The sequence below is a fragment of the Takifugu rubripes genome, chromosome 9, assembly GCF_901000725.2.
Source record: "Takifugu rubripes chromosome 9, fTakRub1.2, whole genome shotgun sequence".
NCBI lineage: Eukaryota > Metazoa > Chordata > Actinopteri > Tetraodontiformes > Tetraodontidae > Takifugu > Takifugu rubripes.
Genome location: NC_042293.1, coordinates 8,845,500 through 8,871,989, shown reverse-complemented (window position 1 = coordinate 8,871,989; position 26,490 = coordinate 8,845,500). Strand labels below are relative to the sequence as shown.

The following is a 26,490-nucleotide window of genomic DNA, read 5'->3' as shown; positions in this document are numbered from 1 at the left end:
GTTCTGTTTTACATGATTTTTACCTGATTTTCTAAAAAAAAAAAAAGAAAATCCTTGCCTGTGTGTTTATTAACTCTGTTTAACATTAACATCTTTAAAGTATACTCTTGACTTTATGACTAATATAATCTTCAGAGCATCGTTCTTTCCCCCTCTTTTCAGCCTCCATTACTGAAAACATGGAGAGCCACGTAGTTTTGTATAATTCAGTGACCACAGGGGGCAACAGTGCTCCTGGAATATGAATCCATCCGCTGACCGCGGGGCCGCCAGCTGTGCGCCCGTTGTCCTCCTAGTAAACACGCACCGGATCAGAATCCTGCACGTTTGAACCCACCCCGTTGAACCAAAGGCTGAGGAGGGATTGTGCGTTGTTCAGCCGTGCAGCATCTCGACGCTGGGTTATATAAGCGCGCTGTGCTGTAATCCCCGCCCGCGTCATCGGACGTGACCGGCGTCTGCTGCGCGTTCCGGGGTGGCATCGACCGCTTCGGCGTGTCCTGTGGGTCGTACCTGTCGTCTACTCTTCCTGACACAAAGGAGGCCTCTTAAGGGAAGGAAATCCTCCTCCCCCTCCTCCTCCTCCTGCAGCGGTTCCCGGGTTCAGCACCGTGGTCAGCTCCCGCCTCCACCCTGGAAGCATTGACTCTTGGTCGGATGATCAAACTCAAAGTAGGACAGCAAGGAGTCGGCGGAACACATGAGAGATCACATCTTAGGAGACTTGTACCCCCCCCTTTTGTATTTTTAGCAGCCAGCGAACCGGATGAAGTATTAAAGTTGTTTTGGAGCAGGAGAACCACCGCTGGAGCGCAATGATCTCCCGACACAGGCCGGTAAGTGTTGCTCACCTGGTCCCTCTGATGGGAGCCGTGCGGAGGCTGCAAACAGCTGACACGGTGGGGAATTTCTCATTTACCCACCCTCAATAGATCCTGCGGGGCTCGTAAATATGCGGATTGGTTTAACGACGAGTCAAGTCGTTTTAGGTCACAATTGATGCGCCTTCGTAATGAGACCGTCCATCAGAGGTGCTGGGATCATGTTGAAACACATGAAGGAGTCGCACTTGGGGAGCGCCACCGTCTCCATTATCAGAGACGAATCCAGCCATAAACACTTCAGAAAGCACGTCGGAGGTGGCACAGTTCCGAGATTGAAATGTTCCCGGGATTGATTAAACATTTGTGAGTGGCTGGGAATTTGTGAGGGAATCCATTGATGCATCTGGTGTAGAGGCAGAACTCAGCCGGCGATATCAGCCTAGAACACAAAAAGAACACAATTTGATGCAGAGCAAAGGATAAAAATACTCTCATTTTTGCTTCAGGAACAAAATGTTTTCCTACTTTATCACTTGGTTTGTAATTTTCTGTCAGGAAATGAGCCTCTTCACCTGCCGAAGTCTAGAAAAGCAACACAAATGTCCGTTTCCCACTCTTACAAACCATCATCACAGGATAGAAAAACAAAAATGACCGTCAGACTCCAAAGAACATTCACAGTTCACAGTTAAAACATAAACATGCTGTAGACATTCGACTGGTTCCGAACCACCCAGCAGTGGCTTTTAAGGTCCAAGTGATATGAATAAAGCTAAATGCAAATCATGTTAACTGGTAAGATAAAACTGCGCGGATCTCTTCCTGTCTCCATGTGTATTAATCTCCCCCCGCGGGGCTCTTCGGTCATAGCTGCCCTTGGCAGCGGCGGGACGCCCCCTGCTGCCCTGGCTGCGGTACATGCATCCCCACGTTAATGTTTTATTGTATATGCTTTTTTATTCATGCATGTATGGAGGCGCCGCGTCTTAAAGGATTCCAAAGTTGTTGCTCATGCGTCACACGTACCGTTAGATATGACGCGCGCATCACTCATACGCGCGTGTATCCTCCCCTCTCCTCTTGCTCTCTCTCCTTCTCTTATCCTTCACCTGTCTCCGTTACCCTCGCCCATCCTACGTCCGAGCTGCGCGGTGCTCCAGCCCTCCCGCACACGCCGCGCTCCCGCTCCTCTCCTCTCCTCTTCCAAGGTCGATGTCGGGAGCTCTGGTCTGCGGAGGGACAGGAATAGCAGGTTCTCTGCAGAATGTCGCGGCTGCTCCCGCTCCTGCGTGCGTGCTTGTGTGTGCGCGAGCGTGACTGAACGCATTCCAGCGGAGCCGCGTGCGAGCGAAGCCAGACTTTTGAAGGATGACTGGGGGCTGCGGGAGGACGAGATGCAGCGTTTTCTCAGCAGCATGGTCCGGAGAGCCGCTTAGAGTGCCGGGGAAGGGCGGGAGCTGCGGCTGCACCGGACTGTGACTGTCTCTGACCCCTTCCCGCCTCTTCCGTCCTCCCCCCTCTCTCTCCCTCCGTCTGCTCTCGGAATCCAAAATTTGGAAGCTGGATTACAAAGGGAATTGGCGAGATGCTCTGAGAGTCTTTGTTTAAACCTCTCTGTTTCTCTGTCTGGTGGTCTTCCTCCTTCCTCTTCCTCTTCTGGACGGTTCTCCCTGGCAGAGTCCCGGCTCCACCATGTCCTTGGCGTTCTGTGGGAACGAGAATAACTCGGTGGCCTACAACGTGGACGCGGGGGTCCTGAACAACGGCTGCTTCCTGGACGCCCTCAACGTGGTGCCACATGTCTTTCTCCTCTTCATCACCTTCCCCATCCTCTTCATCGGTGAGTGTCCCTGGACGGTAAAGTCACACGCCACCCCTCCCATCTGGAAACACACACACACATGTACGCGCACTCACACTGCTTTGTCAGCAGAACCTGGGGTTTTATACAAGCTTAACCTTTGGCTGTGATGAAGAGCCGCTGCATGATGTTTGTAAGTGCTTTACTTAAACACTTTAACCTTCACTGTACAAACGGCCCTGGAGGGTTTGGTTACTCCCTCCTGACTCTACAGTCACCAGCAGAAACATGAGTCTGCATGTCAAATCCTTCCCGTTGACCTGTGGCGTCCGGGAGCAGGTGCCACCAAGCCTGGTGTGAGGTTACACCTCCTCTGCCTCTCCTTCCTGTCGGCTTTATCACGCGTGCAGCGCGGCGGGGACCGTCGCGTGTTTCCCTGCAGCAACGCATGTTCGGGCCTCAATCAGAAGCTGCGTTTCTTTCTCCTGTCAGCCACGCAGGAAACTGGAACCATTTCTTTTTCTCACTGTTTAAATGGTTTGACAGCGGCTCCGTGTTCCTGCTTCAGCAGCTCTTTAATTCAATTTCACACTGACAAGCACTGGCACTTTTTGAAATGGGTTGTCTGTTATCCTGTTATCATTTTAGATAAACACTGTTGTTCAGAGGATAATTGAACCCTTCTGCATCACAGTGAGGCTGAACAAGATGTGAATGTACTATAGTATCTCCCTGTTATCCCTTAAACTAAGCTTCAGGGTCTGAAGTGTTTGTTATGCAGCGTTGTGACCTAAATCGACTCATAAGATGTAAATATACCAGTGAAATGCTGCAGACACACACACACACAAAACAGCACACGTTAATAGTGGTAGTTAGAGAGTCAGATGTGGCCCACATTTACAGCCTAGAATCCCACCCTCCAGTATGTGGTAACGGTTTAACCTACATATTTTTGGAAGACCATATATCAACCAGTGTTTTTTGAGGAACGTGTTTCTGATAGCAAGCATTGGGTTTGAATACAGAAACATTTACTTCTGGTTTAATTTGTAGGGAAGCTAAAAGAATGCTGTTATTGACCTGCTCTTGCTCTGGGTACAGTTAAAAGCAAGCAAAGACAAGAAAAGCCTTAAATGGCTCCCTTAAGGGATTTATCTGGAACATCAGAGAAAAAAACACACAGAAAGGTCCTCACAGGTGCAGTCAGATGCACAATGAGAGCTGAGCTGATTTGCCATTTCACCCATAAATGTTACCTGAGCATTTAAATGGAAGGCGGAGACACATTGTCATGCCTGTCGGCCTTTTGTCAGAGAGCACGTTAGCTCGTTAGCGTACTGCTAAAAAAAAAGAAACGCTGTCAGCCTGATTGCTGCTTGTCTTGTTTTGAGTCACAAAGATCCCGTTTGATCCATTGTCCTTGACCTGTGAGTGGATAGCCATGGGAACACAAGCCTTACCGTCAGGCTTGGTAAAAACATATGGTTAGTTAATAACTCAAATGATAGTTATTGCAGAAATTTGAGCAGATGGTTATAGGCTCTGTGTGTGTGTTTGCGTGTGTGTGTGTGGGGGGAATGTAGGACAAATGAGCTGCTATGGCAACAGTGGCATAAACAGTCTCTATGCTGCTCATGTGTGCTGGTGTGTAAAGAGTTAACAGAGTCTTGCAGGCTGACAAGATCCTCAGCAGAACATCCCTTCAGTGTGGGGCCTGTTAGTTGCTCTGCTGTATGAAACCTCTTTATCATGGTGCTCAAGGCTGCAGTGGGGCTGCAGAGCACTAAAAACTGTCCCCAGGTCAGTCGTAGGGAAAAAAACCAAATAAAAAAAATCCAGTTTTCTTGACTTCATCTCCTCCGTGCGAAATTTTACTGCCTCTCGGTGCGTGTTGGAATGCTGAAGCTCTGACTTTCTTCATTTCCGGTTTGAGGTTGGGGCAGCCAGAGCTCAAAGGTCCACATCCATCACAGCACCTGGCTCCACTTCCCTGGTCACAACCTGCGCTGGCTGCTGACCTTCGTCCTCCTCTTCGTCCTTGTCTGTGAGATCGCAGAGGGCATCGTCTCTGATGGGTATGTCATTAACCCTGCTCCTGTCTCTGTACAGGTATTATAGTTGTTACAGCCTGGGTAGGGTGTAGGTATTTACGCTGAGCAGTGATCGATGATGTATTATTTTGTTTTCTTTCGTTTAATTGAGTCCTGATACAGGCGGAGGACGTTTGAGGGCGGATCCCCTCCACAGGCCAGCCTGAAACAGGGATGAATGAATGCAAAATAAGCAAATGGGAAGGCTAGAATGTTAGCATGTTTAATTAACGACTTGTATCTCTACAAAGAAACGAGTGAGCAGCTGACAACACAGGAAATCCCAGCATGTGTACGGTGTCAGCAGTATGTCAATAAACCATATTTACTGCTTTTACACCTCATTGAGCAGGTGGACAAGATCAATTCAATTCAATTGCTGCAACTTGCATGTTTAATCTCTTGGTCAGTGGAATGAATTCACATGGTTTATTTTTAACTTTAAAATCATAGCAGATGTTTGTGAAAGGGACGTGTCATTTAGCAGCGAAAACCAACATTTTTCATTTTGCTCTCACCTCCTCTGTGTTTGCAGGTTCAGCCAGTCGCTCCATCTGCACCTGTACATGCCTGCCGCTCTGGCCTTCATGGCTGGCATCACGTCCATCATCTATTATCACAACATTGAGACCTCCAACTTCCCCAAACTGCTGTTAGGTACAGTATTCTTAAATCTACCACTCTTCTGGTTCTTGACTTTGTATCTGTAGCTCAATAAACATAATAATAGACCAGTTTCAGCTCTTTGTGTGTAATTGTCACATGGGTCAACAGGATGAAGGGTTCCTTCCTTCCATCCGTGTGCAGAACGGTTGAAGGAATCACCATCCACTCGACCTGCGTGGCCTTAGTGCTTCCTTTTTACTAACAATGATGAGTCTCAGGTCAATAAATTATGACCTCATACATGACCATTTCGCTCCAAACACTAACCCTTTCACTTCCTCCATCGCCTGTAATCCTTTAATCGTGATCATGCTGCATCTTTCTACCCCCCCCATGCATTATCACTTCCTCCTCAGTCAGCTCGGTGAACGCACACCTCCCTTCCCCTTCGCCAAGCCGCCTCCAGGCTTCAAGGTCTCTATTCTTCAGTCTCTCTCCCCAGAGGGAAGAAATCAGATCCTAAGCCTGAGGCTCCAAACACAATTAAGCTGACGTTTTAATGTTCATTATTGAGCTGCCAAAGCAGCGGGGGTTAGTTAAATAGCCTTAATAATAATTGTGATATTCTAATCTAAATATTAATGGCGCCGTTCCATCTGTGCAAACTGTCTGCAGTTCTGCTGATCTACTGGGTGCTGGCCTTCATCATGAAGACCATCAAGTTTGCCAAATACACCGAGCATGGCATCGGCCCGCGGCAGCTACGCTACTGCATCACTGTGCTGTTGGTGCTGCTCTACGGGCTCCTGCTCGCTGTGGAGATCAATGTGATCCTGGGCAGGGTCAGTGAGCCTTCTGTCTCTACTTTTATTCTGTGTCCACTTCCTGTCATCAACTTCCTGTGCTGAAGTTTCTGACAATTACAGATGATGATGATGATGAGAACCTTCTAAAGACACCAAATACTATAACTAAATGAGCACAAAGCAGCAGGGGTCTTTTTTTCCACCACTTGTGCTCTTTTACTCTGATTCTCTTCCTTTGACAGTCTGTAATTGTGAATCTTTACAGAGCGCCTGAAGATTCTGCACCAGATTACCGACAATTAAATTGTAGAGACAGTTGATCTCTCAGCGGCTGTAATCACTCCTTCTAATAACACCATGTTAGACTGTAGGCTTTGTGTCCCCCCCCAAGAATGGAGCAATTATCTTCTCTGGGTTGTGTAGATCACGGCTGGATGAATCGGCTCCACGCGTTTTCACATTCTCTACTTTTATATGCGTCTGCACCTTCACAGCGCTATGTTTGCTTTGCCAACCCGACCGAGGTGAAGCCCCCCGAGGACCTCCAGGACCTCGGTGTACGTTTCCTGCAGCCATTTGTAAACCTGTTGTCCAAAGCCACCTACTGGTGGATGAATACCTTCATCACCTCGGCTCACAGACGCCCCATCGACCTCAAGGTCATCGGCAAACTGCCCATCGCAATGAGAGCCCGCACCAACTACATGAAGCTGCGTGAGGCGTTCGAGGACCAGAAGGTGAGTCCTCTGAACTCAACAACAAAATTCCTTAAAAAGAAATTAAAAGTCATGGATTATCTGGTAGAAGTGTTTGTGTCACAGGCCTGGAATCATCCGGGAATCACATTTTCTTTCCTGTTTTCATAAAAACTTTGGTTTACTGTATGTCCTGAGATGACTCATCTGCAGCTGATCTAGAGCCAGTAAACTGTAGTCGGACGTCACAGCGAAGGAATAAATTACAAGCAAATATCTAAATAGCGAGCTGCCTTTGAGCAGACATGTACAATCACTCCCCCCGAGTCACAGTTGAGAGTGAAGTTTTTCCACTTCGTTCCCTGTAAATAAAGGACGCAGCAGCTGCCATGCAGCAGGAGGACTGTAATTATCACCTTAAACGGTGGGTTTCTTCATCAATGCTCTGGCTCTTCTCTCGTCCTGACAGCGCGCAGATTCAGGAAACTGGCATCTGTGCTGGCGCTGGTCCACAGCCTGCAGAGACGTGGCATTGAGAAGCTGCCCCATTTATCTTGTTTCCAAACCTGTGAATCTCATTTGAACAGCAGTTAAAAGATTCAAAATTTGAGTTTAAAGGATGTCCTACTGAAGAAGGTCCCTGCAGTTACACGACTGCTTCCCTTTTGGATATTATTTGTTCCCTCTTTACTCTTTCTCACTTACGCAGCATGTGTCAAAGGTCAGAGGTCGGGCGGAAGGGCCTCCTCATAGGGTCAACGTTTTCCAGTGTTTGGAACTCGAGATCCGTCACGGCTGCATTTGTTGTGAACGGCATCTCTCTTCCTTCCGGACAGGAGCGGGGGATGAGAGAGGATGAGAGATCCCAGTGGTGGTGGTGATGAGGGGGGGGGGCATGTTTAGTGGAGAGCCCAGAGGCAGCGCGTTGTTTCCAGTCTACTGTGAACGAGGCGACATCTCGACCCTTGTGGGGGTGAAAGCACTGCCGCGCGTCATGGGAAGCTAGTTCCACGCCGCCTGTGTGAGAATGAAACGTCCCACCCTGACGACCGTCCGCAAGGTGGAAAGAAGCGACGTGTGTTTTGTTTGTGTGACGGGGGGGTGGGGTGGGGGATCTGTGTGACACACAATAAACATCTCCATGAGAAGGTTCAACTCCAAAAGAAGCGCGAATGCTGAAAGCGCCGTGATGACGTCTGCTCTCACAGCTCTGACATCTGAGAATGAGTCATGCACACACGCACGCACACACACACACACACACACACACACACACACACGCACACACACACACACACGTTCGCCTCTGAAGCACACCATCAGAACAATCCACTGTATTAATTCCCAGATTGATTTTTAGAATCGGTTGATGTTGGTGTTTACTGGTTTCACTACTGGTTACTGGTTAATCCTCACGCGGTCCCTGTCCTGGTTTTCCAGCATCATTAGGTATTGAGCTGTGGACCACAGATCCTTCCCATGATGCATCATTTTAACCTGACCTAATTCTCCGCCTTTTCTTGTAGCATCGAGCTAACTGCTTCTGGTTGATATAATATTCGTACTTCCTGTAGCAGCCATTGCTGGAATATTAATGGGAAACTGATAGATGGGGTGTGTGCTGTCAGCCCCAGTTTCATGGCTCCCTGTAGACTGAACTCCTTTGTTTTATATATGTTCCATCAGAGGCCTCAGGCTACGGCACCGCTGGGTCCAAAGATGATCTGGCAGGCCTTGAGGAAGGCGTTCGGCAGGCCGCTCATCCTCAGCATCACATTCCGCTTCCTGGCCGACCTGCTGGGCTTCGCCGGCCCTCTCTGCATCTCCGGCATCGTGCACCACATCAGCAGGGATAACCGCACCATTCAGCCGCCGGTGAGCATGAAACTTTAATTCAGGTCTTCTTTACCACTGCTGGTTTGTGTGAGGGAGAAATATGCTGACACTAAGAGGACAGATGGATTTTAAAAGTCCAATGTGATTGAGGGCATTTTGGCTGGTCCTGAGAACCTTTAAGGGCCATTTGAGGGTTAAGACTAATGTTAAAGTTCAACTCAAAGAGGATTCAGAAACAGAAAACAGTCTGGGCAGAGTTTCTGCACCGCTGCCAGAGTTCTGATGAGACATTTATGAGGCCGTCTCCGCTGCACCTGCACAATGGTGCACTAATTTAGTCCTCGTCAAATATTTAGGGGCCTTGCCACTTGGGGTCTCAGTTTCCAGACTGTCATAAATCATCCCGTCATGCTTTCATTTCACTGAGAATATCTCATCCTATAATCTGTTACATCGCCCCAGGGGAGTATTTGGGACATCAAAATTCATTTGAAAATACTCAAGAGACGTTTAGAGTAAATGTCCATAACCTGGACGCAACGGGCGTCATTAGTAACACAAGACGCGATGGTTTGTCAGGTAAACACGGAGAGAAAGCAAAGAGGGAAGATCCATGGGTGAGTGGAGGTGGATTTGGAAGTGGATTCGAGGCTCATTTCTTATTGAAGCGAATTGGAATTAAACTGTCCTCAGAGGAGATGCTGTGTTGACGAGCATCTCTGGTTTCAGCCTCACTCGATCGGCTCCAGTCTGAGTTTCCCAGGCGTCTCTCTGACCTCTGGCACTGGAGTGGAAATGATCGACTGGATTGGATGGTTTTTTTTTAGTCACATTAGAAAGAGGTTTAGTTAAAAATGCCTTCCGAGCACAAAGTCAGATCCAGGCGTGCAGCGGTCTGGCTGAGTAACCTTCCTCGTGTCCCTCGGGTTAATAACTGATCGATGCCTCTACCTGTATCTGCCCCCTCTCTGCTGCCTCCAGATGTCTCTGCTGGGGATCTATTTCATTTCCTCCAAAGAGTTTTTGGAGAACGCCTACGTGCTGGCCGTGCTGCTCTTCCTCGCCCTGCTCCTGCAGAGGACCTTCCTCCAGGCCTCCTACTACGTCGCCATCGAAACGGGCATCAACCTGCGCGGGGCCATACAGGCACGGCGACATTCTGGGACCTTTTGAATGTCGTGGACATGGATCTTACCGTGATTATTCTTTTCTCAGACTAAAATCTACAACAAGATCATGCGCCTGAGCACCTCTAACATGTCCATGGGGGAGTTAACGGTGGCTCAGATCTGCAACCTGGTCGCTATAGATACCAACCAGCTCATGTGGTTCTTCTTCCTCTGTCCCAACCTGTGGGCCATGCCAGTACAGGTAGGAAACCCTCACCTTGTTAGCATGTTTCAGTTATATGTAGAACACATGACTGAAATCATAGGCCACAATCTGCAGCTGTTTTTTATTCACCATGGTGAGTTTGTTGTATCTGTGTTCTGTTTTGTAATGTCCCCCCCGTCCTCCTGTGTCGATTTCTCCCTCTATGCTCCTTCTCTTCCCTCACCTTACCTCTGCGTCTTTCACCTTCGAGCGTCCTGTTTGCTTTTCCTTTTCTCTTGGTTGGCTGATTTTTGGATGCGACCTGTTTCTCTTAATGTTTTCTCGTTTGAATCGGGATCCGCTTTGGAGGCTCTGATCCTGACAGAACTCTATAAGTGTATATTTATTGTGAGTAAATCCAGTTTTTGCAATCTGAATCCTGTAAGGTAGATGGCAATATGAGAAAAGGGTCAGACAAAGGAGGTAAAGCTGCAGAAAGAGATAAGAGGCTGAGAAAGCGAGGAATTAAAACAAATCCTCACATACTTAAAAGGCTAGAAACACCCAAGCCCACCCCCACCAAAAATTTTTTGCAATATTGCAATATATATGGATTCTATTGCCTTAAGGCTCGTCATGTATGTTGAATGGAAATTTGTGTTCTTCACAGTCATAAGAGCTACATCTGAGCATGTCGGCCGTAACAGGTTAGCATTAGCACACATTTCTTGTATTGTTCACAAATCACCGAGTCTTTTCCCCTCCGGTTTGGATGGCGTGAAGCTCACTGGGCAGCCGTGTCTACACAGAGGTGTGAAAGCAGAGGAAATAGCATCAGGTGTTATGGCTCCTGTGGGAACTCGCTGCAGATGTGAACAGTCGATTTCCAGCCTGTATGAAGGTCATGCTGTAATGCCGTGCTATGAAATGAATTTAGCCCAGCATGCTGGATGATCCATGTTGTTATTTGTGTACCAAAATATCAGAGCAACTCTATTGTGGAAAACACCAACTCAAAATCCAAATGAGAGGCTTCTGAAGGGAGTTTGTGGGTCCACGACTCTCATTTAATCACCACAAACAAATCTTGTAATTATTCAAAACAGAAACGTGTTGCTTGTCAATAAAGCATTACAAGAGAGAACAAACTCTTCCCTTATTACCCATCAGCCATCTGGTCCTCAGTGGGGCAGCTAATCTGACAGATGAAGGGGAAGCTGCTTTACTGTCAAATGTCACATTCATCTCCATCTGGTTGTGGGAGTCCAGGGGGATCTCTGAGTCATGCCCGGACTCAGCGTGGAGCGAGGATGGTGGGAGGCAAAGACGGAAGTTTTTCAGGCTTCTCTCCAATCTGGAGCCTTAGAAACCCACCTGGTATTCTCCTTTAAGCCCACTTATCGTCTCCCCGAGGACGCCGTTTCTCACAATGTGACGAGCTCTGTGAAAATCTGCTACTTTCCTCTCCTTGAGGTGAAGGTGTCCTCTGTGGTTCACAGATAATTGTGGGGGTAATCCTTCTCTACTACCTCTTGGGAATCAGTGCCTTGATCGGCGCCACCGTCATCGCAGTGTTAGCACCCGTGCAATACTTTGTGGCCACCAAGCTGTCCCAGACCCAGAAGAGCACTCTGGTGAGCGCGTTCATCCCACAGCCAATCGGTGAGAAACCCTTTAAACAAACGTGTCCTGAATGAGTCGCTGCCGTGTTGCCCTCTTCCCGCCGGCAGGATTACTCCAGCGAGCGTTTGAAGAAGACCAACGAGCTGCTGAGAGGCATCAAGCTGCTGAAGCTGTATGCCTGGGAGCGCATCTTCTGCGACAGCGTGGAGGAGACCAGGGGCAAAGAGCTGACCAGCCTGCAGGCCTTCGCTCTCTACACCTCCATATCCAGTAAGGCCCCGCTCTCCGTGCGAACACGCACAGGTTGGACTCTTTTTATTTGATGCTATCTTCATGCTCCCCCTGTTTGGCTCCTGGTTTCAGTTTTCATGAACGCAGCGATCCCCATCCTCGCAGTGCTGACAGTGAGTTTTTCCACGTTGATTCACGTGTTATGAATAATTAAATATCCACTGCTTCATCACTGACCTCCTGGAGCGTGAAGGACGCAGCTCTGAAGGTCTAAAGTGTCAGAGGCATGCTAGCAGCTCTCTGACCCCTCATAAATCGCTGGCTGCTGACAGGCCGACGCTTCTCCTCACCTTTCAGACGTTCGTGGTCCACGTTCACATCTCCGAGGACGCCGACCTGTCTCCAGCCGTGGCCTTCGCCTCTCTGTCGCTCTTCCACATCCTGGTCACGCCGCTGTTCCTGCTCTCCAGCGTGGTGCGCTCCACCGTCAAGGCTCTAGTGAGGTGAGGACCAAACACGTTATCAGGGGCAAAGCTGTGACGCCCAGGATGGGATGTTTCTCCTGAGGTGATCAGAGCAACGAAAAGGTTGTTTCGTTAACAGTCAGCAGGCATAATATTTGTTTATGATTATAAAATTAGACTAATCTGATGATACTCCCATTTTAATTTGCCAGGGCCCTTTTTTTCCTGGGAAACGGCTGCATGCTGGCCTCATTAATCCCAGCCTCTGCAGCAGAATGAGGGTAATGTGAGGACCAACACATGCTTCCTGTATATGCTGGGAGGGCTCCATCTGACTGGACTGGGGGAGCAGTTATGTTCTGCTGTTAGGCTGTTAGTTGGAAGCTCCCTTGATCTTTTTTTGGGAATCTATTTTTGGGAAGGCAGAGTCTGACACAGTTTGAGCTTCCAGGGAACTGAAGAGGTTTTTATCTCTGCACAGGATTTCAGGGCACTATCTTAACTGCAGAGTCACAGTTTCTTGATTTTCGCTGCTGAGCCGAGGCTAACGGGACATTTTTAGCACTGATGTGAGTGTGGATGTTTGCTCTGGCTGAGCATCATCATTCTGCATCCTGAATGTCTTCATCAATTAGACGCGCGCATAAGTCACTGGGTAAATGAGAGGAAATTAGCAGTGGTGGAGGGGGAGTGTAGCTCTGTTATGTAACAGATTTAGTGGGTTTGTTCTCAACAGAAGATACCTGGTTTAATGACCTGTAGGGCAGCAACACCAAGATCACTGATGAGGGTCCTCTCTCCTCCCACCTCTCTCCTCCTTCCTCTCTCCTCCTTCCTATCTCCTACTACGGTACCTCTGTCCTCCTTCCTCTCCCTTCCTCTCTCATCCTTCCTCTCTCCTCCTTCCTCTCTCTTCCTTTCTCTCTCTTCATTCTTCTGTCCTCCTTCCTCTGTCCTCCTTCTTATCTCCTCCTTCCTATCTCCTCCTGCCTATCTCCTCCTTCCTATCTCCTCCTTCCTATCTCCTCCTACCTATCTCCTCCTTCTTCTCTCATCCTTCCTCTCTCCTCCTTCCTCTCTCATCCCTTTTCTCTCCTCTTTCCTCTCTCATCCTTCCTCTCTCCTCCTACCTATCTCCTCCTTCCTATCTCCTCCTGCCTATCTCCTCCTTCCTATCTCCCCCTTCCTATCTCCTCCTACCTATCTCCTCCTACCTATCTCCTCCTACCTCTCTCCTCCTTCCTCTCTCCTCCTTCCTCTCTCCTGTTTCCTCCACAGCGTTCAGAAGCTCAGTGAGTTCTTCTCCAGTGATGAGATTGGAGAGGAGCTGGAGCCCAGAGCCACACTGACCTCTGGCTCCAGCAACCACAACCAAAATAGATACCAGGCTCTGGTGAGCTTACACACACACACACACACACACACACACACACACACACACACACACACACACACACACACACACACTCAGAGGAATTTTCTATTAGTTTTTTCCTCTCAGTGTCTCTTCTGTCTCCCTGCCGATGTTGTTTTCACTCTGCTGTGACTGTGATTTTCTTGTCTCCTCCGTACCGACCGTTTAAACCCTCTCCCACCCTTCTGCCCCTCATGCCTGATGTTGTACTGTCGCCCTCCAGTCATCCTCTAAGCCTTTCCTGTCATCCGCCTTGTACTCTTTGTCCCGACACCTCCAGCCCCTGAAAGTGGTGAACAGGAAGCGCCCCCCGAGGGATGACTGGAACAACTACAGCTCTCGGGCGGAGCGCGACGGGGACGGCCCCTCTCAGGAGGCTTACCAAGATGTCTGCATCAAGGTGAAAACATGAAATTCACGATATCGGTATGTTTATGGAGCAGGAGCAGAACCAGGCGAGGGTCAGATTATAGTTTGGCTCTTACCCAAAGTGACCAAGGCGACGTTTGTGTGCTCTCGCCAATCAGCATAAATGGAATCGATGTGGCGATGTTTTATTTATGCGGAGGTGGAGGCAGAATTTATGCTGTGTAAACTCATATTTGCAGCCACCCTCACATAATTGATCAGCTGGGAAATGAGTCGATAATAACGAGCTGCATAAATTATACTGCAGGCCAGTTGAGGTCGTTAAATATAATTATTGTTTTAGGAGTTTGTGGCATCTGTCTCCTCTGCCCCCTAATGGATGGCTGCAGTAATACAACTAGCACCTTCTCAGTTTTAGGCATCACAGGCGCCAAACTGGGCAAGACAAATGACCTAATTTCCAGAAAATGAAATGTAATCATTAAATAATAATGGTGCATCAATAGATGGAGTTCTTCATCCTAAATCTAGTTCTGGTCATCTTGACTACTCACGGATTCACAGTTGAGTCTCGCCTCCTCTGCTGTCCTCAGATCAGCAGCGGTTATTTCACCTGGACTGATGGGACGCCAACACTTTCAAATGTGGACATTAAAATTCCCTTTGGTGAGCATTCAGGGGGAGAAGGGTGGGTTCCACGGTGCCGGAGCCAGAGGTTTTCCTGCTCTCACCCGGCTCTTTTCTGTGCCTCTCTTTGTGTCTCTCAGGTAAACTGACAATGATTGTTGGTCAGGTGGGTTCTGGAAAATCCTCTCTGTTACTGGCGGCACTGGGAGAGATGCAGAGAATATCAGGGACGGTCACCTGGAACAGGTCAGCGCCCAGAGTGATCTTTTCTTGAACTAACGTCGGGGTTGTTAGCGTCTAAAATGAAAAGAAAACAACTCCCAAAAAGAGGTTTTTCTGCCTGTTTACGTTTGTATTGAGGTTGAGTTTCTGTTAAAGATGTATTCAAAGCAAGGAAAATTGTGCCCTTGTATAAGGGGAATCCAGTGCAGAGGTCAAAGGTTAATCTGAAGGCAAATTCTTCACTCAGAGGGATCTGATTTACCTCTAAAAGCATCACCTTAATGAGCTCTTCCAGTGATATTTGTTAGTTATATTGCAGTGACAAATTATACCACCATGACATTTTGATGTAATTAACCCCCCACGTGCACACGCACACGCACACGCACACACACACAAAGAGGGTTCCTAATTCTGCCTGGTGCCAGCGCCCTAGTCGGATCCTGTCCTATATTAGGACGGATCGTCGTTGAACTCTTATCACGTGTCCTGGGGTGAGACGTCCATACTGAGGATGCCACTCAGCGTGTTTCCACCATGTTGGTGACAGAATCAGAGCAATTTGGATTTACGCACAAATTAAAGTGTGCGAGCAGGATTAACGAATAACAGTATGGATGTTCCGTGAAGGTGACCGTGAAGGTGATGGATCGGTGGTGATTCATCAAATCTAGATTTGAATTATTCTATTAAAGTGGACATGAGATCAACAAAGATGGGGGCTTAATGAATGGTGGGAAGATTACATCAAAATGTATTCCACAAACATAACCATGCCCCCCCCCACCGATTCTAAATATAACCCGGATGACCTCAGTCGGGTATCGTGTGAATGTGAGTCACAATCTCAAACCTGAACACTGTAACAGATTGAGGTGTGTTGGACCTGTTGTCCAATAGGAAGCCACCACATGTTGCTATCACAACCTTCAGGACGCCTGACACCACCTTTAATTGCAGCTGTTTTGGGTATTTCATCCATGTCCCTCGCGACCTCCTGGCTTCTCCTCCAACTCTTTGGGTGACTCAAAGTGTCGACTGGAGGGGAAATAACCCTCAGCTGTTCAATCAGAGACAAATGCAGCGAGTCATCAGCTCCGGCGTGATTAGCGCGTTTGCGATGACGGCTGAAGGAGGGGGGTGGCCGCGATTTGTGGCCTGTGAAGTGCCGATTGGGTTGATGGGGATTTTCTCCTTGTGCTGAATTTTAATGGCTGTTAGAGGCCTGCTGCATTTAAAAGAATACCGGACCATTTTTCCTGCTGCAGTGCTCACATGGCGTTGCACAGATTACGTTAGCATGCTAGCGCAGGGCCAGACTTGCTCCACATTTTAAAAACCCTTTTTTCAGACTGCGCTCTACTAACAAAGGTTAACTGTGGTTTAATCCCAAGCCCAGTTATTAAAGCTGCTAACACAGGTCATTGACTCCCAGGCTCTGCTTTTACATAGTCACTTACAGCGGCGTTTATAGGTGTGTTTGAGATGTCAAAGCTGCTCAGATGTCAGTCACACGTTCAGGTCCAGCAGCTGTGCGCTCATCTGCGATGACATTTGAAAGCCGCTGACGCTAAAAGGTGGAACTCAGCTGTCACGCAGAGGCCTAGCTAAAAATACCAGACATCGCAGGGCTGCGTTCACCCCTCCAGACAGCCAATCAGACGTTAAACCCTTCGCCGTTCAGTTTCTGTCAAATCTATTTAATGTTGTTTTCATCTGTTTTCTGCAGCCTAAAAAATCTGGAGTCGGATGGAGAAGAGAGGCAAGTAACTCTAAAATCACCACTAAACCGTCACCTAGACCTCCGCGTTGAGGAATGTTGAGGAGTGGATGGGTTGGGTCAGAGGTCAAAGGACACAATCACTTAGAAGGAGTAAAAATGAAACCTGAACCCCCATTCTGCTGGTTTTGAACACAGGAGTTTCATAATCGTTCATAAAGCGATCCGTCCGTCCCCGATTGTTGACTGAAACGGTAGAGAACATAATATTCACCGACATCTGCAGAACCAGTTTAGTTTGAGGATCTGCTGGAAATATTGAATGAATATAGTGAAGAAAAAAGAAGGAAAACACATCAGTTTGTGTTAGATTTGTAAAACAACTCCCTGTTTTTTTTTAAATGTTGCTGTCATCTACCAATGTGGCACGATGTCATAGAGAGAGACGCGTGCACGAGGAGCAGCAACATTCTAATCTGAGCACAGCGATTCAGACCCCCCCAGAATTTGGGCTGGTTTCCACATCAGCAAATTACAGGAAGCAAAACAGGGAGGGGGGCTGTGCACGGTATTTATGGGAAGGCTAAGATCACGTCTTATGATAGATGGTCACAAGTGTGTGTGTGTGTGTGTGTGTGTCTAATCTGTGTGTGATGTTTCTTTTGCAGCCCTACAGACAGAGAAGCAGCAGGTGATGGAGACATCAGGTGAGCTTTGACAACAGTGGGCGGTCTCCATGGAAACATGGGGAGGCGGGGGTGCGCGCTGGTCTATTCTGACAGCAGAGCAGTTTTTGTCCTTTGTGTTTGTGTCCTGACAGCAACAACATTAAATACGACACAAATTAACATTTGGATGGCCCCCTTTTTTTAACGCTTCTGCCATTTGCCAACAGGCAGAGAAGCGCCGTGGCCTACGCTTCCCAGAAGCCCTGGCTGCTGAACGCCACGGTGGAGGAGAACATCACCTTTGAGCTGCCCATGATCAAACCAAGGTCAGAGCTGAAGATGACAAGAAAGCAGAGAACAATTAAGCAGAAATAAATCTCCATGTGCTACTAGAGCCACAGCTGAGGAGGGGGGCTGCACCAGCTGACCTCCTTCCCTCCTCGCTCTTTTGGCTGCTTCAGGCCGTTCTCCTGACATTCCTAGTCCTTAATTACAACACAGAAATCGATGCGGTTCCAGATTGAGCTGTTGAGCCTAAATAGAGGTAATCTTGGTTGTGCTTTCTGGGGGTGACTCCGATAAATCAGCGTCAACATTCTGTTAATCTTGCAGCTCAGACGTTGGGAAATGAGTTTTATATTTATGCTGGTTTTATTATCATGACGGAGGCTTTATCTCTGGGTCTAATGGATGTTTATTTAATGGACAGATGTAGTTTGTTGCTGTGGAGGCGTTCTGTTAAAAGCAAGCCAGCCGCTCCTGCTGCCGTTTCTGTCTTTTCCCTCCGTCTCTCTCGCTTCCTCTTGTTTGGTTTTCGGGTGAGAGCAGATCAGCTAATGCACGTTAACCAGTTCAAAGGTTAAAGCTCAACCAACATATTAATTACAGCCCATCACCTAAAAGCTCTGTATACACACTGAACTAAAACCAGTGCTAAAACATTAGCATGTTAGCAGTATCATGTGATAGCGTGCTAACTTTAGAATGGAACGGCGCAGTGAAACCTCACAGAGTTGCTAGCCTGAACGCTGTGTCCTTCTTCATATTAACTTCAAAATAATCTGTTCCTTCCTTCTTGATCCTGTGACGTGTTAGCTGTTTATAAAAAATGTTAAAAATACAGCAAGCTGGCAGATCTGCTGCCAGCTGCAGCTCTATAGCGAGGAGGGATGTGCTGCGAGACAACGAGCCGCGGTTCATTTGTCACTTTAAATGAGCCGGGGATGTTCATTTATACCTGAGATGCAAGAGCAGAACAGATGTACTAGTGGCGCAGCATAGCCTCCACCTCTCTGGGAGATAAAGTCTGCCAGTTACACCATTTTTCTTACCTTGTTGCGGTCATTTCATCACCACCTGAACACCCCTGCAAGCCTTTAATCGTGTGAGCGTGTTTGATTTCATTTTCTTTTAAATGAACAACATGTTCTTCGTGCAAGCCTGAACATTGATGAATACAGACAAACCTTCAGGGAACCATCTTTCATATTAATTACCCTCTGTGCTGGTGTTGCGGAGCTTTTATTCATGTGATATTCAGTGTTGACAACTGTCCCAGTGTTGGAAACAATCAGCCTGTAGCTTCCTGCTGGCTAACATTAGCAGCTGCTCTCCATCCCCAGCTGGATTCTGTTTGTGTTTTTGTCCCACAGATACAAAGCTGTGATTGAAGCCTGCTCCCTCCAGCCCGACATCGACATCCTTCCACAGGGAGACCAGACAGAGATCGGCGAGCGGGTCGGCAATGCAGCTAAAATGATTTTTTTTGAGACAAGAGGTGCTGTGTTCACATTTACAACAATTTAAATCTCCTTTTTTAATGCAGGGCATCAACCTGTCAGGTGGGCAGAAACAGCGAATCAGCGTAGCCCGAGCCCTGTATCAGCAGACCAACATGGTGTTTCTTGTGAGTGCATGGTACACACACTCACACACACGCAGGCATCCATGAAAAAGCCAAATACTCACAGTTCATTAACCAATTAAGTCCAAACAACCTCCCCTCATTACACCAATACAGCAAAATCACCCGTCAGTCAAGAAGATATTTGTTACAACTGATATAGTCACCTGGTGTGTGTGACTATTTAAGTCCTGATTCACCAGTTGCATGTATTTGTGCAGGATGACCCATTTTCTGCCTTGGACATCCATCTGAGCGATCACCTGATGCAGGACGGAATCCTAAAACTGCTGAGGGAGGAGAAGAGGACGGTGGTGTTGGTCACGCACAAACTGCAGTACCTACCCCATGCTGACTGGGTGAGACCTGTGTGTGTGTGTGTGTGTGTGTGTGTGTGTGTGTGTGTGTGTGTGTGTGTTATTCTACAAGCTGCATGATGAGGTCCAGCAAAGCGCAGTTCACCATCAAAGTGGACAGCTAGGGTGGACATCACACCTTCAAAGAGTGCGCTACGTTGCATTTGTGTGTCCGTAGATCATTGCGGTGAAAGATGGCACCATCCAGACTGAGGGGACCCTGAAGGACATCCAGAACTCTGAGCCTGAACTCTTTGAGCAGTGGAAAACTCTGATGCACCGGCAGGACCAGGAGTTTGAAAAGGTGATTAGCGTTAGCAGGCACGGCGACGCTTCCACGCGCCCGTGAATACAAATGAAAGCCCCTGCAGAGCTGCTTGACCTCATCGCCCTGAGGTTTAAGGTCCGTTATTGTGGCTCACCTCTGTGCCTCCTGCAGGAGACGGTGGCTGCGAGCATGACGAATCTGGAGAGGAAAAACCTGCGGAGGGCCATGTACTCGAGAGAGGCCGTCAGGACTGAAGAGGACGAGGAAGGTGAGAGCGAACGGGAGAAAGAAAACAACGCGATTAGGAGCGGCTGAGTGTTCAGGGCTAATAAGACGGCAGCTCATTTCCCTTCAAAGTGTATTTCCTGAACGCCACCAACAGTTAATGAAACATGTGTTTAACTATGTAATTAATTGCCAGTGATTTACTCAGATTTAGCACAGAATCGTCTCGATCGCATGTGCGTTGGTGCTAACATAAACTAGCAGGTCGGGGTGACGAGGCCCAACCGCCTGCAGCCACGATGACATCAGCTTCCCTCCTGTTGCGTCCTGCTGCAGCTAGACGATGAATCGGATCGCTGTGGGTGTGTGCGCAGATGTTTGTGCATAATGTGCAGTGGCACTCTCTGTGTTCTGTGTCTCCCGTGCGCTGGTGACACCCCTGTGTGGACGGGTGCGATGGCTCCAACGCCAGGTGCTGCCGCCATGTTCGACCAAGCAGGTGTGCTCAGAAAGCAACGCAAAAAAGAGACAAAACACCGAACGTGGCGTGTAGCATCGTGCCAGTGCTAGAACGCTGCGGCTGCGTGAGCTTCTCCCGCCATCTTTTGATGTCATCATCCATCCCAGCAACATGTGTCACTCCTGCTCCTCAAACCCGGCACATGCTAGCACGAGTAGACAATCGGCAGTAGTGTCTTCACCCCCGTCAGCCATTCTTTCCTTTCCTCTCCTGCTTCCCGTCTGACTTCCTGAAGGCGGGGGGGAGCTTGGGGGAGGTGAACTTCCAGCCTCTGTGAGTGCGTCATGGCTCGCAGAGCAACACACCATCCATGGGAATGAGCACCTGTCTGAGGCGGAGGGACGTGAGGTGTTTCTCTGCTTTGACTCCACTGGTTACAGATAATGAGGAGAATAAAAAGCGGCAGAGTTACAGCAGAGAAGGAGGCAAAAAGAAATCGAAAGCACTCGGCCCGGCTCAGGCGGCTAAACCCGTCTCTGTTTTCTGCCCCAGAGGAGTCAGTGGAGAGCGAAGACGACGACAACCTGTCCCAGGTGATGCGCCAGCGCGCCACCATCCCCTGGCGCTCCTGCGGCACCTACCTGTCCTCCGCCGGGCTCGTCCTGCTCACCCTGCTGCTCCTGTCGCAGCTGCTCAAACACACCCTCATGGTCGCCATCGACTACTGGCTGGCCCACTGGACGTCACACGTCATCGCCGCCAAGACCGAAGCCACGGCTCGGAACTGCACGGTGGTTCAGGTAGCTCCACCACATCAGCAGGACGGTCAAATAATCTTAACTTTGATGTTGCGTCACGCTAGAGTGATGTTGTATAACGCTTCGCGTGAGTGGCGGCTGAGCGGAACGCAGGCCGTTCCAGCTCCAGATGGTGCGTTCACTGACGTGCCCCGAAGCCACCAATCCGTGGTTACGTAAAACCCGGAGGGCGTTTTCGAGTGCGCGATGGATTTGGGTGAGAATCGGCGCTCAGGATGGAGGAGGAACCGCAGAGAGAACGCGAGGCTTCAAACAGCTTCGCTCGCAGCTGCTGTTCGCTGCTTCTCACATTAAAGCTCTAATTCTATATTAACAATAAGGATGTTGTATTGTGGGGGTCCTTGTTTCACCGTTTAGTGTTACGCACAGTTATGCAGAGGCAGGAACCCTGCAGTTGTCTCTCTGTGTCACTCTCTCTCTCACACACACACACACACACACACACACGCTCAGAGCAAATGTGCAGTTAAGTGCAGATAGCTTGTCGCTTGACTGGCGTTGACACAGTGTTTGGCCGAGCTTCAGCGAGTATTTGCCGAGTTTATCTAATCCCTCTACTGGCCTCTGATCCACACCAGGACTCAGAGGTTCCGGGCGGCTGCAGCAGCTCCCTTTTCCTCAGGGGAATTAATTATATTGTGCACTTAGAGACAATTAAGCCCTTTAATATTTCATAATGTGCCTGTTTGCTGATATTAGGGCAAATTACCAGTTATTCTGGGGACGTGAGCTTGGTATTTCATTTGAAACTGGACATTTTTGCTGTAGGTAAATGTTACTGACATTATTAGAGCTTAAGTTAAATCCAGTTTTTATGAGTTGACCGACGCCTGTTTGGCTGCAGGACTGCGGCTTCAGTCACGTCTGGTACCTGTCGGTGTTCAGCGTGCTCTGCTGCCTCGGCATCATCTTGTGCCTGGCCACCTCCGTAGCTGTGGAGTGGACCGGCCTGGAAGTGGCCAAACAGCTCCACCAGAACCTGCTCAACAAGATCATCCTGGCCCCCATGAGGTATAAGGCCAGCACGTGTGTGTGTGTGTGTGTGTGTAATGACATGTGAAAACGGAGCCAGCTGTGTCGCTCTGATAGCGTGTGCTCAAACAGATCATTTAAAAGAGAAAACACTCTTAAAGGTGCTCTTACCCGCCCCATTACTCAGAGCTCCATCTGCTGCCCTTCACACCGACCAGGGAGACGCCACATTTGCCTCTGTGGCGCTGACATGTTTGGTGTAAATCACTCTCCTTTGATGTCTCGCCCCCACCTCCAGGCTGTTTGAGACCACTCCCCTCGGAAGCATCCTCAACAGGTTCTCCGCAGACGTCAACACCATCGACCAGCACATCCCCACCACCCTGGAGTGTCTCGCCCGCTCCACCCTGCTGTGCGTTTCCGCCCTGGGGGTCATCAGCTACGTGACCCCTGTCTTCCTTATTGCCCTGTTGCCCCTGACCATCGCCTGCTACTTCATTCAGAAATACTTCCGGGTGGCCTCCAGGTGAGCGAGAGGTTCCCAATCACGCCTCCTTAAACAGATAAACCTTCTCAGGTGATGCTAAGCTTATGCTAACTGCTACTGCTGGTAACATAGGCCTTGTAGCTTCTCGGTGCCATCGCATGTCTTTCCCACCACGGTCCCGTCTCTAATCACCTCTGTCTTGATTTGGTCCCCCAGACTCTCAGTTCTTTTTCATTTGAAAAGCCTCCTTTTGTTCCAGCCTTTAGTGTGACACAATCAAACTGATTTTGGGGGGTCTTCTGTCAGGGATCTGCAGCAGCTGGAAGACAGCACCCAGCTCCCGTTACTCTCCCACTTCTCTGAGACGTTGGAGGGTCTCACCACCATAAGAGCCCTCAGGTACAACAACAGTAACGCAGCTCCAGGGTGGAGCCTTGAAGCCCGTCGTGGTCCAAAGGTGGATGTGAATGACTGTTGTTATCTGTCGCCCCGCAGGTACGAGCCCAGGTTCAGGCAGCGGCTGCTGCAGTTCACCGATGCCAACAACATCGCGTCCCTCTTCCTCACAGCCGCCAACCGCTGGCTGGAGGTCCGCATGGTAACGATGCATCTGCAGCCAGGCGGCGTCGGCCGCGCTCCTCTGCCCCATGTTCCGGCCTGGCCGTGCAACTCCTCTAATCTGGTTTTCCGTCTGTCTGCAGGAGTACGTGGGGGCGTGCGTGGTGATGGTGGCAGCCGTGGCCTCCATCACCAACTCGCTCTACAACCAGCTCTCCACGGGGCTGGTGGGGCTGGGCCTGACCTATGCTCTCATGGTGAGCGCTGCTGATTGTGACCAGCGTCCAGAATTATTTACGTTCTATGAAATCCGATACGGTCGAGATCAACCCTTCCCCTGCGATCGATAATTTATGTATGGAAGGACTCGCGCCGCTGACGTGTCACGGGTTCCCGCTGTGGTATTTCCCGACTCTCCTTCTTGTCCTATCAGGTGTCCAATTACATGAACTGGATGGTGCGGAACCTGGCAGACATGGAGGTTCAGCTCGCCTCCGTCAAGAGGATTAACAGCCTGCTCAAAACAGAACCAGAGAACTATGAGGGGCTGCTCAGTGAGTGCGACTAATGTAGCGCAATTCAACAGGAAGGGGGGGAGGGTTGTTGACCAGCCGTGATACTGGTATAAAAGAAGCCCTGTGGCTGTCTTGTTGTCGTGGTTACATCATAGAACCAGAAATCTTTGAGGAGAAATTTTGAAGCTTTTGAAGTATGTGTTGCTTTACAACAGCCTTCCACCAGGGGGCGATCAAAATGCTGACCTCTGTAGATGAATCGTCTCTTTCTGGGTGTCTCAGCTGTGTCTCAGGTCCCCGACGGTTGGCCCCAACACGGTGAGATCAAGATCCAGAACCTGAGCGTCCGATACGATGCCACGCTGAAGCCCGTGCTCAAAAATGTCAACGCGCACATCAGTCCTGGGCAGAAGGTAACCGATCTGGGATGGATCTGGCGTGAGTGCAGGTGATTCAGCCGTGTTTGTTGACAGGTGGGAATCTGCGGCAGGACGGGCAGTGGCAAATCCTCTTTCTCCTTGGCCTTCTTCCGCATGGTGGACATGTTTGAGGGTAAAACATCAGGACCTCAGTCTGTGCTTAATCCTTTCGGCTCTCTAAAACACTGTTTTCCTTCACAGGGAGGATCGTCATTGACGAAATCGACATCGCCAAGCTGCCCCTGCAGACCCTCAGATCCCGCTTGTCTATCATCCTCCAAGACCCCATCCTGTTCAGCGGCACCATCCGGTACTGAGCTCCCACCTACTCAGAGACCCTCAATAGAACCAGAACTGAGATAACAGAAACATTTCCAGTGGCAAGACTAGTTGGCACAATTCCGAGTCTAATCTGAAGCAGGAGCAGAACTCAGGGTGTGCAGATAAAGACTGCACTGAAAACTTCACACGTTTATTTTTAGGCTTCGCCCCGACTGCCTGGAAAAATCTTTGTCTTGTTGAGAAGAGCAGAGGAGATGCTGACGTGTGTTGGTGTGTGTGTTACAGGTTCAACCTGGACCCAGAAATGAAGGCTACAGATGAGATGCTCTGGGAGGCTCTGGACATCGCTCAGCTTAAACCTGTAGTTAAATCCCTTCCAGGAGGCCTAGGTGATTACATGTGTTCACATGCAATCTTGTCTGTGCTACAAAGTGAGGACCGGACCACACGGTCTGCTCTGCAGGGTCTAAACCTTAAGCAAATAATTATGGAAGGATGTAGTTGGAGCTGCGGAGCTCTTCAGATGAGGTCAAGCATGTGATTCAGGAATTAGCTACACAAGCTTCACATGCACTGAAGGAGCTCCGGAGCAATCGATACATTATGCCTGTATATAATAGTGAAAACACTCTTTGTGTGTGTATTTGTTTTTTTGGCAGATGCCACAGTAACAGAGGGCGGCGAGAACTTCAGCCAGGGTCAGAGACAGTTGTTTTGTCTGGCCAGAGCCTTTGTGAGGAAGAGCAGCATCCTTATCATGGACGAGGCCACAGCTTCAATAGACATGGCAACGGTGTGTGTGTGCGTGCGTGTGTGTGTGTGTGCGTGCGAGGGAGAGATGTCAGATGGAAGCATTTAAAGGAAATTGCTATCAGAAAGAAAAGGTAAAGGACATTAGAGTCAGTACAAATGGAAGAGACAAGCGGTTTATAAGGTGAAGCGAAATCTCATCCGTCGGCATGGAAACTGTAAGTAAAATGGCCTCTGATATATGAGGATTCACACACACTTACGGTTGTAAAGGTCTGCTCCGTCAGCACGGGAGCACAGAGGCAATAACCTGGTGGACTTACCCCTCTTGGGAAGAAAAGGAAGTTTTGATCGGATGGTTTGCAGCCAAACATGAAACTCGATATCTGGGATGCTCCATGTGTAGTGGACCTCCACCGCTGCCTGATGATGTAAGCGAGGATAGAAAGAGGAGTGCAGGCCGAGTTGTGCATGAGGCAGCCTGAGGGGAAACAGCAAATGGTTCCTTCTTTCTGAAGAACCTAAAATCAGCCACAAAGAGCCTTGACTTCCTGCTCCTCTTTGTGCCGCGCTTGGCTCCCCTTGAGGGAACGCGCTTCATTCCATCAAGCGAAGTGACAAAGTAGGAGGTCAAGCAGTGTTTCATTCTTGTCTGGACTCTTAGACCTTGATGTTGGTAATAATCTGCCCTGACAGGAGAGCATCCTGCAGAAGGTGGTGATGACGGCCTTCGCAGACCGAACCGTGGTCACTATAGCAGTGAGTAAGGTGGCGCCGTCATGCCTGCACCCCCACCACCGCCTTCCTCTGACGGTTCTCTCCCTCCCGCAGCACCGCGTCCACACCATCCTGAATGCCGACCTGGTGATTGTGATGAAGCGCGGGATCATCCTGGAGCACGACCGGCCCGAGGCCCTGCTGGAGAAGGAGGACAGCGTCTTCACCTCCTTCGTGCGAGCAGACAAGTAGCACAAGACGTCATCAAAGGAAGACATTTCAAAGTGCAATTGTCCGACGGAATATACAAGTATTCGGTTTATTTTGTATTCATGTTGTATTATATTTGTACATTAAAGTTAAACTCTTTGTTAATAAAACATAATTTATCACTGACTGCGGTGGTTTGTCGAGCACTTGTGCAATCGTCATCGCCGGAGGCTCTCA

At 49.1% G+C, this 26,490-nt stretch overlaps 1 protein-coding gene and 1 long non-coding RNA gene across 3 annotated transcripts; one reads left to right on the top strand and one right to left on the bottom strand.

Moving 5' to 3' along the window:
• Positions 1–54: 54 nt before the first annotated feature.
• Positions 55–2,519, bottom strand: LOC115251141 (uncharacterized). The gene is made up of 3 exons (XR_003889697.1): positions 1,851–2,519; positions 1,350–1,406; positions 55–1,263 (listed from the first exon to the last, which is right to left on the bottom strand). It is a non-coding gene; the product is annotated as an uncharacterized lncRNA (long non-coding RNA).
• LOC115251137 (ATP-binding cassette sub-family C member 8-like) lies at positions 242–26,433 on the top strand. Of its 2 annotated transcripts, none has more exons than XM_029842387.1 (39): positions 242–836; positions 2,502–2,664; positions 4,562–4,703; positions 5,254–5,375; positions 6,000–6,166; positions 6,625–6,867; positions 8,512–8,700; positions 9,643–9,807; positions 9,877–10,032; positions 11,475–11,609; positions 11,706–11,868; positions 11,962–12,002; positions 12,187–12,332; positions 13,572–13,686; positions 13,931–14,107; positions 14,670–14,742; positions 14,844–14,949; positions 16,655–16,687; positions 17,314–17,352; positions 17,541–17,639; positions 18,966–19,050; positions 19,139–19,219; positions 19,438–19,575; positions 19,751–19,876; positions 20,012–20,108; positions 21,078–21,325; positions 22,188–22,354; positions 22,614–22,841; positions 23,109–23,201; positions 23,298–23,400; positions 23,504–23,617; positions 23,794–23,914; positions 24,158–24,288; positions 24,349–24,427; positions 24,496–24,604; positions 24,862–24,965; positions 25,236–25,369; positions 26,023–26,085; positions 26,158–26,433. In XM_029842387.1, exons 1-39 carry the CDS (start codon positions 816–818, stop codon positions 26,293–26,295), a joined length of 4,854 nt encoding a protein of 1,617 aa, XP_029698247.1. In that variant the 5' UTR covers positions 242–815; the 3' UTR covers positions 26,296–26,433. The 2 variants fall into 2 exon arrangements, with proteins under 2 accessions (XP_029698247.1, XP_029698248.1); XM_029842388.1 differs by having other exon boundaries at positions 13,988–14,107; positions 26,158–26,295.
• The last annotated feature ends 57 nt before the right edge of the window (positions 26,434–26,490 follow it).